This window comes from Notamacropus eugenii, chromosome 6 (assembly GCF_028372415.1).
Source record: "Notamacropus eugenii isolate mMacEug1 chromosome 6, mMacEug1.pri_v2, whole genome shotgun sequence".
Classification (NCBI taxonomy): Eukaryota; Metazoa; Chordata; class Mammalia; order Diprotodontia; family Macropodidae; genus Notamacropus; species Notamacropus eugenii.
In genome coordinates this window covers 305520955-305533493 of record NC_092877.1, presented here as the reverse complement: position 1 = coordinate 305533493, position 12539 = coordinate 305520955, and the positions used below count along the sequence as shown (strand labels likewise).

The 12539-nt window shown below is 35.4% G+C and overlaps 1 protein-coding gene across 7 annotated transcripts in view; it reads right to left on the bottom strand.

The window, feature by feature from the left end:
- PIKFYVE (phosphoinositide kinase, FYVE-type zinc finger containing) overlaps nt 1-12539 on the bottom strand; it is a 118556-nt gene that overhangs the window by 88926 nt on the left and 17091 nt on the right. For all 7 annotated transcript variants that reach the window (XM_072617428.1, XM_072617426.1, XM_072617429.1 and 4 more), the window contains one exon: nt 9274-9363. In XM_072617428.1, coding sequence (XP_072473529.1) covers nt 9274-9363 — 90 coding nt within the window. The remainder of the gene's footprint in view (nt 1-9273; nt 9364-12539) is intronic.

The following is a 12539-nucleotide window of genomic DNA, read 5'->3' as shown; positions in this document are numbered from 1 at the left end:
CACTTCCAATGAGTAAGCCCCAAAACAAAACCTTACCTCAGCAGAACCAGTGGGCATCTCTGAGAACCAGTGAACCTTGAGAACTAGAGCCTCCTTAAAAATTAACAAAAGGTGAGGGCCTTCCTACAAAATAAATCTACCCTAATCAAGCTTCCCTTAATGGGCAGGTCTATTAATGCATGGGGAAGATCTTTAACTCTCCTTAGCACAATTAGCATTACACATGTACAAACAGTTTTTCAAAATTTTCTTCTTTTCTTTCCTTAGGCTTCTTCTACTATCACCCCCCAGGATCATTAAAGCACACCCCTGATGGCAGTATTACCCACTTTGGGAACCTATGAAACACTCTTTGACTATTCCTTTTTCGGGTAAAGAGAATGCATTTTTAAGAAATTATTGTTTTCTATTTATGCAATGAAATTGTCATAAACTTCAATAAAAACAGATTATGCAAAGAAAAAGTTATGAATAAAAATAATTTTAATAAACACTCTTAAACTTCCATACACACACACACACATACACACACTATTAAAAGTAGAAACAAGGAGGAAGCTTTTCAGGCAAGTTTTTATAAATCTAATTCAGACAACAATCTTGTTTAAAATGAAAAAGACATACTTAGACCTCACCTTGAAAAAGAGATTTTAAAGTGTGGTAAATGTATAAGATCAAAGAACCAGAAGAGACCTTAGAATTCATCTAATTGATTTGATATCCTGGAAAGCAAGTGCCTTTCTAAATGATTTGTAGGTAGTTTACCCCAAGTCCCAAATGGGATGTTTTCTTAAAACAGTACTTGCCCTACATCCTCATTAACTATTACACACACTATTAAAAGTAGAAACAAGGAGGAAGCTTTTCAGGCAAGTTTTTATAAATCTAATTCAGACAACAATCTTGTTTAAAATGAAAAAGACATACTTAGACCTAACCTTGAAAAAGAGATTTTAAAGTGTGGTAAATGTATAAGATCAAAGAACCAGAAGAGACCTTAGAATTCATCTAATTGATTTGATATCCTGGAAAGCAAGTGCCTTTCTAAATGATTTGTAGGTAGTTTACCCCAAGTCCCAAATGGGATGTTTTCTTAAAACAGTACTTGCCCTACATCCTCATTAACTATCTGATTAAAAAAAAAAATCACAGTACATCTCTGCAAAAAGCAAAAGTCAGAGGAAGAACGTGCTTAGATACTATTTTCATGGTTCACTTACTGAAAGATATAAGAATTTCCAGCTCTTCTGCATATATTCTCACTAATTTCACTATTCCCTTGGGGTAATGGAATACAGTGTTTCAACCCAAGATTCGTGGTTCAGCTATCTTTTGTCACTTTATAAATATTGTAGAAAACTAAACACACTAGTCTTTTAATCTTTTAAAACCAAAGTTCCAGGCAATGGCTCAGTGCTTTGAAGTAACATTCCAATACAAAAAGGTCACTTTTTTTCTATTGTTATACTATGATTTGACCTATGTTACCTACTCAGCTGATCTTTATTCTGAAAAAAGACCATTTTGTACTGTTTAAATACTTTCCCATGCACTTTAAGAAGAAAAAAAAGTTTAGGATGGAGCCATGTCTTCCCTTTCCTTTGGCCCTCCATGAATTCAAACAAGGGGAAATAACATTATTGGAACTTCTATAACTTCTATTTTGAAAAGATACAGTCCTACACTGCAAAAATTTTATGATACCCTATAACAACCCAAAGAGGTAAACATAGCTTTCATTATTTCATAGATAAGGCCACAGGAATAAAATGTTTAAGTAATCTTTTTTATTTAACTTATTAATGACACAGGAAGGATAAAAAGTTACTTCATGGTTTCTAGTCTGTCACTTTCCTCACCTAAAGTATGCCACATGTAATTTTTCTTTTCTAAAATGTGAGTTTTCTATTATTACCATTTAGTTATCTTCCCCCATATTCATACACTGTCCACTTGGCAGAATTCTGTCACCTTAATGGTAGAATGCTTTAACTCTTTAAAGAACCTTCTATTTTAGCCTATGAGCTGCAATGAGGCAGAATTCTGTGATTCTATGTGGAAGTCATGATCTCACAAAGATCAACAACAAAAATATAGCTCTTACCATTTCAAACTTTCAGATAATCTAAATTTTATTGAACATTGTTTCCCTTTGTCATAAAGGTTCAACTTGTAAGACTGGCTGAAATAACTATAATACAGACAAAAACATCAAAGATATTTTTAAATTTAAAAAGTGTATCAAAACAGTTTTTTGGCAAACTCCCCTAAAAATCACCTTCCTAAAGACAACTCATTTGATTTATCTATGAACCCCTGAAACTGGCTACACAAAAATCCATTAATTACTCCTACCTACATAGCACCTACTTAGATTCTTGTCATTAAAATCTACAGGGTCTGCTGTTAATGATCAAACGTATCAAAGAGGAGAGGGGTCTAAGTGGGATACATAGGGATAAATACCTATAGCTCTATATATCGGTATGTATCAGCCTCCAAATCTTACCAGTCCTCCTCCTCTGGCCAATTCCTCCACAAAGTACTCCTCTCTAAGGCAATCACACCAGAAAAATCTCTGAAAAGAACTTCTACCCAGGGCCTTCCACTCTCTGGATTAGGGACAGACTCTCCACCAAAATCACTTCAAGGAAGCCTGAGCCCCCAAGCTAACATTTTTTACAACGTCCTGTCTAAAAGCCTGGCCTTCCTCTATACCCTCCCGAAGTTTGGAGAAATCAAGATCAAATCAATTCTAATCACTGGGTGTGTCAGGGAGGCAAACAAAACTGCCCCTCCCTGGCCGCCAATCCCTGAAGGGTGGGCTCTTCCCTTAGGAGTGTAAGCTCCTGGAAGTCAGGGACTGTCTTGGCTTTTTGTGCACAGGAGTTAAATGTTCATTTTGTTATTTTAGTGTTTAATTGTTTTAGTCATATCCAACTCTCTGTGACCTCATTTGGGGTTTTCTTGGCAAAAATTCTGGAGTGATCTGCCATTTCCTTCTCCAGCTCATTTTACAGATAAGGAAACTCAGGCCAATAAGGTTAAGTGACTTGCCAAGAGTCACATTGCTAGGAAGTGTCTGACGCCATATTAAACGCAGGACAATGAATACTCCTTACTCCATGCCCTAAGCTTCCAACTAGCAGCCCCTAAATGTTCATAGAGAATAATAAGGGTATAAGGAGAAAGGAACAAATATAATTTTAACCCCTTTTTTTTTCATTCACATTCATATTTGGGCCTTTTGGATATGATACCAAGACTAAGCAGCTAATATGAAGTGTTGGCAGAACTGTTTTATTGAAGGATTAAAAATTAAACAATAATACTCCTTTGACAGTATTGTCCATACTTTTAATGACAGTTTTGGGGGGTTTTAAGTTGCTTGGCTATTGTGAATTTATATGCATTTGTTTAAGGAATCACTCAGGACACAAAAGTACTCTGAATGCTTACAGACAAATGATCTTTTCCATATTCCTTCAGTCTACAAAGCAGCGGGCACACTTCAGAATGATGCCTTTCAGACTGCTGCAAGCAGAATAAATTAAAAGACAACAACTGGGACACCTTGCCTGCTAAAGTAAAAGGAAATAGTTTACCTCATGAAATGTCTTCTTTAAAAAATAAATTTTATTGATATCTTTTGTTTTTTCATCATGCAAATTTTCTCCCTTTACCTCTCTCCCAGAAAGTCATCTTTTATAACAAATAATTTAAAAAGAAAAAAAAGGAAAACAATTCAGAAAAACAGATCAATATATCAAAAAAAAAATTATTTGTTTTTTCAATTCTTTTCTGCTTTAAGGGAAAGCAGAAACAGTTTAGTTAAAAAAAAAAAAAGCCCCACTAAGCATAAAACTTGTGGGGGTTTCTACAAGCTATCAATGTATACAGGTCCTATCAGTGTCCCAATGCCTAGCAAAGTATCTAGTATGTAATAGGCACTTAGGAAATGCTTGTTGGTTAATTTTAAGTCAATTAAAACAACAAAAATTATTATTATCACTGCTAGTATAGACTGTTTTAAAGTTTCTTTGGCAAAGCACTTATACATTATTTCATTTGGTCCTCACCACAACCCTGGAAGACAGGTGCTATTATCCTCATTTTACAGCTGTGGAAACTGAGACTGACATTAAATGTCTTACTGAGGGTCACAGAGCTAGTAAGTGTCTGAGACAGTATCTGAACATGGTTTCTCTGATTCCAAGTCTAGTACTCTTATGTATTAAAGCCCTTGTCCCCAACCTTTCTTTCCAGGCTGTCAGTTACTTGTCTGGTGAAATTCATTACTCAGAAGCTGAGGGTTCAGACAAACCATTTCACTGAAAATGATCGAACTCCCCCAAGTAAAAAGAAATCCACAAGGAAGTAAAATGTAGTTCAGAAATGTAAAAGCAGTTCAAAGCTGCCAAAAAAAAAAGATGAAAAACAATTATCAAGAGGTCTCCCACCAAAGTCCTAAAGACTTCCTTGTGCAAAAATTCCATGGCTGGGTCAACAACCAACCCTCCAAATGGCAAGCCAACTCAAAGTTATGCTCCACAGAAGCTTGGCATACAACAACCTTGGTTAAATCAAGCCACCCTGGTTCCACTTTTGTCATGGCCCACAACAGAGCCTCAATGAATGTTACTTTCCCCCACATTCTGCAATCCAAACAAACTGGTGTCTCCTTGTTTCCCACAAACAATACTCTTCCTCTCATCTCTGTGCTTTCGCACTGGCCACACCACAAGCCAGAAATGCCCTCACTCCTCACCTCCAGTTCAAAGTCTCTCTCTTCCTTTAAGCTTTAAGCAAAAGCAGCATCTTCTTCATGAATCCTTTCCTGATTCTCCCAAACACTAGAGCTTTCCCTCTCAAACTACTGTGCTTATACACTTTGTATATATTTGGATAAATTAACTATATTGTAATGCATATATTTGATCTCCTCCCCATCATAACGTAAGAGCTTAGGAAGGCATTGTTTCATTCTTTCGAATTACATCCCTAGCACCTGGCACACAGGAAGTGCTTAATAAATACTTGCTGACTAATGAATTGTTATCTTGGTTAAGCACCTCTTTCTACTTGGCTGGCTCATCATCTATAGCCCCCTCCCAGCTCTAGGCATGCCCAATTTATACCTAATCTTCAAAGCCCATCTTTTTAGGATTTCTTAGCTCCTTATTTCTTTTAACCTTCACACATATCTCCTCTATTACTATCCCATTCCTTATGGAATAAAAGCCTATCAAGCAAGATTAACAATTCTATATAAAATGCTTACAAAATTTATGCAATATTTTCAAAGTTCTCAATGGCGGCCTGTCTTTTTCCATAGGGGTCCAGGATTCAATGGGCCTTGGTGCTCACAGCCCTTCCAGTCAGGAGTCAGGAGTCATGAGTCACAAGTCAAGATGCAGGAATATTCCCCACCTCTCCTTCCCTCCTTTCTATCTAGCTTCCCCATTAGACGGTAAGCTCCTTGAGGACAGAGACTTTAGCACAGGACCTAAAAGGTAATTAATAAATGGCTCTGTCGCTAATAATCTTGGGATCTTAGGTATTTACTTATCTTCATTATTATTACTATTCTTTTCTTCTTCAAAAAACTGAACAATTTACTTTTTGTCCACCACAGCTTTCATTTGAGTTCTTGAAATACAGCTCTGAAAAAACAGGCTTTAAAAAAGCCCACTGTGTTTCAAATGGAGCTACTTGACTCCACCTTTACACCCAAATCACTCAGGCTCGGATCAGGGGTCAGTAGTAGCCCCCACCTCAAGCTTTGTGGCTCATTATTTAAAATCTGACAGTTTAGAAGGAATGTAAACAGCAATTGTTTTCTGTCCAAGGCCTACTCCTCCCAGACAGATGGTTTTCTGATGGTAAATTGGGCCATCTTTTGTCTCTCAGTCATGAAATAACAATGCCTTCCAGAGGTTCCCAAACTTATTTGGTCTAAGAACCATCTTTTCAAAAAAAAAAAATTACTCAACACCCTTCCCCTCCCTTCTTTCTTTAACCCTTTAGTGTTTTTTTTTAAATTTGCATCATTTCAAAAAAATATATCTTTAATGATGTATCTTAAATTTAATAATTTATTGTCAATTTGTGAGGTTTTCCCTGAATTGAAATTCTGATGATGCAATACTGCATCACGTAACAATTTTGTAAACAAGTCATTATGCACACATATTTCTTGTCCGTCCACGTATGCTGGACTTCCCAACAACGTGCTACACACTTGCCTGCCAACACTTGCTTGTTAAGACCTGTCAGAGGACTTGACCCACTGATAGGTTATAACTGGCATTTTGAATGTTTATTTGGAAAATAATGTAATCACTCTGTTAGACAACAGATGAAACATGTACTAATGGTTTTCCACATTTTTCTTTTCTTCTTTCCTTGTGCTTCTACGCTCTCTTATTTTTATTCAACACCCCCAAATCACACCCGAGGCTACTACTGGCCTCCTGAATTGTTCCAGAGCCCTACAGGTAGCAGTTTCTCCCACTGTGGAAACCTATGTCTTACGAAAATTGATACTTAGAAAGACCTTAATTTAGAAAGGCCAAGGTCACCCGCTACATCCTGGGCATCACCAGTTCTAGCGACTTTTGTCCTGCTACTGGACTTTGATGACTCTGAAGGAGAAAGTGAGGCTGCCAAATTAGCAAAGCTCTATCTCACTTAAATTTAACTCACATGCAAGTCAAGACATCACCCTCATAATGTTATTTGTTCTCTTTGAGAAAGAAAGAACCATAAATATTTACTAATTGACTTGATGGATCATACACATCAAATTTTAAAGTATTCCTCATTTGTTATTGTTTGTTCATTTGGAATTGCCATTTTAAAAAGCTTAACTCTTTGAATCTCTAAGCACCCATAAAATTCATTTCACAGTCTTAAGTACACTAAAAACTTTTCCAATATAAACCCAGTGCCATTTGACACACTGGAGATCAGTCTTTACCATAACAAGTTACTTTCTTGGTGGACCTCATGACTACCAATTAGAAGAGTTGTCACTTTTCCAGAACTGGATCTCAGTTCCTCTTTTCTAAATAGCTGTGGCCTTTAAAGAGTTTTTCAACTCCTGGTCTACAAAGATGACATCTTAAATCTTTTTCTGGGAAGTAACATGAGTATTTGCATATATAAGTACATAGATATACAAATATATTTATATGTATATATGTATACACACACGAAGAGAAAGACACTACTCTTCAGGATATATATATTTATAGACTACTCTTCTGGAGATACACACACACATCTATCTCCTAAAGAGTCGACAATTAACAGTGAATCTCTACCTTCACAGAATTTAAAATCTAATGCACTAGAGGAGGACATAACATGCAAACAAATAGTAAGAGCTTTTAAGTGATTATGTGCATAGGAGATGTAAGAGAAACATGAGAGACTCAAGAAGGAAAAAATCACTCTTAACTGAGGATATTCGTGAAAAGCTCTAATATTCTGTTGGAGAGAAACATTTCTACAAAGAAACAGAATAATACTGTGAAAGAAAGGTCAGAATGTCTATGTAGAGCCATGATGCGGTGGATAGGGCCTGATTTGTTCATTTGTTTCAGTAGTGTCCAATTCTCTGTGAGAGACTGGGGTTTTCTTGGCAAAGAAACTGGATTGCTTTGCCATTTTCTTCTCCAGCTCATTTTACAGATAAGAAACTGAGCCAAACAAGGTTAACTGACTTGCCCAGGGTTATATAGCTACTAAGTGTCTGAAGGCAATTTGAACTCAAGACAATGAGCCTTACTGACTCCAGGCACTCTTATTCACTGCACCACCTAGCTATCCAACTGGACTAAGGCACTTAACTGGCCTGTACCTCAGTTTCTTCATCTCTAAAATGAAAGTTTGGGCCTTGATGGCCTCTAAAATCCTATCTGTGATCCTAGAGTCTCTAAGGGAGATTTTCACAGTCTGGTTATCTATCACAACATTATCTGCAAAGAAAACATCTCTTAGGTATTAGCCAATATGTACCAATCACTAATGTTGCTAGGAAATTTGCAAGTGAATTATATTTACTTTTCTCTTCTTATATGTGTCCAATCACAACTTCCTATTACAACAATAACGCAGATTAAGTAATGAAAAGAGTATTTAATTAAAATCTAGTAATATTACCCAAAGATATTTTCACCTACAAAAATAGTTACCAAGTACAGAAAAAAAAGCCATATTTGATTCAATTAGCTAGCAAAAGTTTCCAGTGACAGTTAATATTATAAAATGGGAGTATCACACCACATCCCATGAAACCAAAACTAAGTTTAAGCCTTTATTTAAAGTTGGTTTCCAAAATAAAAACAAAACAAAAAAAAAATGCTGAGATGATTCTGATTATCCACAAGACAGATCTAATGGTAAGTCTGGCTGGCATCCTGCCTAGCACCTCACACAAAACCAATCGCTACACAATGCAATATATACAGTGGATGCACATATCTTGAATTTAATCTCTAAAAACTGCTTTTGAAAAGTTATCACATGGTGCAATAGAAAGTAAGAGTCAAGTAACTTAGGTTGTCATCTCAGCTCTGCTACTAATCAGTGAGTCGGTGAACAGTCCCTAGACTGAGGTTTTCACATCTATGAAATGAAAAGATTAAGAATCTAAAGGTTCCTTCTAGTTCTGAGATTCTGATTCTAATTAATTGGGGGAAGGGTAATTTAAGTTATATCAAATAACCTATCCAGAATTTCTCACAGGAAGAAATGTAGTTTGGCTGCACTTTGAAAAAAATTGTTCTGTGAACTGTGCACATTTATCAAATCATTTTTATAAATTTGGAGCAAAATCCTACTTGCTTCTTACAAATAATTGCTAGGAAAAAAAATACTGTGCCAGGTAAAATGAGTTTGGTACAGTGACCATGATACTAAACTCAGAGTCTGGAGTTCTGAGTTTAGATTCTGTCAAAGATACTTATTATTAAGAGCAGCCAGGGCAAATTACTAATCTCTGAGATTCAGCTTCCCCATCAGTGAAACCGACATAATTTTACTTGCTACCTAACAAGGCTGTAGTGAGAGAAATGTTTTGCAAATCTTAAAATGTTACATAAATATAAATTTTTGTCATTAATATTACCAGGAAGCTGAAGCAATGGCTTCCAAAGAACTGGGGTGGGGGCGAGGGGGTATATCATTAGTGAATCAGAACCTTGTTCCCTTGGCTCCAGGGCTATATATAAACAGTATAATCTGCAGAGATTCCATTTTCCATTTTACCTATTTCGAGCAGGAGATTTTCCAGCATCCTCTTGAACAGACCCAAGTCTTGTTGAGAGAGTGGTACTTGAGGAGTCTGGATGAATCAAACTAAAAGGAAAATAATAAAAAGTTTTATCACAAACATTGAAATTAATGAACCAGTTGTTAAAAAAAAAAACACTATTCTTCTGAGTTAATAGTTGAGCTATAAAACAGTGTCCCTACTCCAAGTGTCTAAAATGTCTAAAGAGATGCTTTTAAAATATTAAATGTGGAAATCAAATATCACAAATATAAGAATGGCAAATTATTCAGTAGGTCTAACTCTGATGAAAGTAGTTTTCATGCATGTGACTTAATCTAGCTTTAATTTATAATCATACTATAAATAAAACAATGAAGACAATTATTAAAGTGCTTTACTAAAAGAAGTAATGAAGAACTAAAAGAAAATGACCCTGGGCAAGTCACTTAACCCTAATTAACTCCGCCCCAAAAATTTAATATACAATGCTTTCCATACTCATTTTCCAGTGGATAGATAACACAGCACCAAGTTTTTCTTATTTGCAGGTCACACATGCAAAGTAGTGAACTACTAGGATTCAACTTATTTCTTCCCCAAAAAGAGAGAATACAGCTGTCTGAAATAACAGAACAGGTAACGAACCTAATTATATTACCATTTTCAGATCACTTTGGTCCATGTACCAAAATTAAAATAAAATATAATTTTTATGGTAGGAGTAGAGAACCAAGCTGTCCTTGGTTATTGTTGAGAATAATTTTATTGGAAAAATTATGTTTGGAGAGTGAGACAGAAACAGTGTTTTTGTTTTGTTTAAATAAGAACACACAAAAACTCAATTTTAACAATCACAAATAAAGTTTACAAGCAGCATACAAATCTTCTTTTTCCATTCAATTTCATTTCATGAGGTTACTAGGTCAGGTCCTCTTTATCTACTTCGACTTCTAAAGTGGCCTCTTAAGTGCTTCCTAAATCATAATTCTGATCATTCACTCCAAACTCAAGAAACTTTAACAGTTCCCTACGACCTACTGAGTAATTTATCAATTCCTTTGGCGAATATTCAAGTCCCTCCACAATCTGGTCTTCTAAGGCTGATCTCCCACTCTTCTCTACCATGCACTTATGTTGCAACCAAAATAGTCAGATTGCTTTTTCCATTCCCAAAACTGGCATTTCATTCAAACGAGTGTTACATAAAATGGGAACTTAACTGTACTATTTCTAGTTTAAAAGAATTAACATATCTTTATATTAATAATTCTCAATGCTAAAATCAGACCTATATTAAACTAAAATTCAATCCATTAGCCAGTAATCATATATTTACAAGACTGAGAGAGCTGCATACCTTGCTGAGTCAAGACACCTTTGAATAAATTAGCTTTTGAAAACTTTAACAGTTCAGTCTCTCAGGAACTTCCCTCTGGAGCAAAGGCAAGATTCTAGTTGCTCTACTTCTCAGCCCTGCAGGTTGGCTATAGCTGTCATAATAAAAATTGGGTAGAGGATGAAGTTGGAGAAGAGGTTCAATATCTTCCCCAGAAGGGAACTTCCCTCATGGCAACTGAACGTGAAAAAGGGCTAGCTAAAGTGATTGTCTCCTCTCCTCCTCCTCCTCCTCCTCCCTACCTCAGAAGAGGGCTTCCCATGGGATGTGGTATAAGAAAGAAGCTGGTTTACATAGCAGGTTAGAAGATGGTAGAGATAAAGACAGCAATATGGATGAAATGGCATATCAGATACACCAACAGGTGCTAGTTTTCACAGTTATACTAACCTGCTTGTTTAAAAAAAAATTGTTAAACTTAGACAATGGACAGCCAGCTGGAATGGGGCATTTTGCAGAAAGCATTCACAAAGGTGACAAAGAATGAACTAATGTGACAATACTAAAATCTGATTTTTCACACATCACCAATTTCAGACTACACTGGCAAAAGTTCAAAAGATCTGAGAATATTTTCACATTATACTAACTTGAAAAAATAATGTTTACAAACTCATTTAACACTTCTTTCTTGGAGGAGGAGAATACTTCTCCCTTTTATTCCTACCCCACCAATCCTTACCCTAATTATGATCTTTTTCTCTTCATAGTAATCTTATAATAAGAAAACATTCTATATCAAGTTAAATGGGTTTATAATTGATTTATGAATGACTCTGATTCTCTATACCCACATATGGCATACTATTATAAATGGTATGATTCAAATATATACTTCCTAGGCAAGCAAAAGACAGCCAAGGTCTTCATGCCTGAGGGAAGATTACTTAATGAAGAGTCAAATTCCTCCTATAATTTCTACAGGAGTCTTAAGAGTTTATTTTATGCATCTCAAGATCATTAATTATTTCCATTACATTTTGAAAATTAAATGCTCTATCCATCAAATATTTTCAGCATTCTGTTTTTATGAAATCATGGTCCAAAGCCCCTCCAAAACAAAGAAAAAAATATCTTCTTTTTAGAAATGATTACACTTTCTTTAAACACATTAACAAGTTAGATACTTGTTATTTGTACAGTCTAAGGTAACAGACAAAAATATTAATCTGAAAGTCAAGAGTCAAAATATGACTTTTTTAATCATGGTCACTACTTACCAGAGGTTTGATATTCAACTGAGAAAAAGTAGTTGAAGAAAACATTAACCAGAAATTGTTGAACATAGGATTCTTAATTAGAGCAGTTATTCTTCCAGGAAAGAAATTCACCAATGTCTTTTTCTACAAGGGTTCATATAAACAGTAGGATTTTTTTTTTTTTAAGAAAGGGATAGCTGCCATTTTAGGAAAAAGAAAGTGGTTGATAATTTTTTAAAAAATCAATACCATTAAAACACAGTATCATTCGTGAACTATGTTTATTAGTCTCCTTTAGGTAAATCAAGGCAAAAAGAAAAGTAAAACTGATTTGAGAAAATGTTTCAAAGAAAATTTATCTTCTAAGCCAAGAGTTCTTAACCTGGAATCCACAGACCCTGATTTGTGTACAAATTTCAAGGGACCTGTGAACTTGGATGAGACAAAAGTTTTTTCTTTATCTCAATATATTTGTTTCCTTTGTCATTCTATATACTTTGGTTTTAGTGTATAAAAAACTTTTTATGAGAAAGGGGCTACAGGCTTCATCAGACTGCCAAAAGAGACCATGACACAAAAAGAAGGAGCCCTGGTCTAACAAAAACAGCCATATATCTTTACACTGTAATGTTAAAATACTAAGATTTTAAACCATCTTACCCCC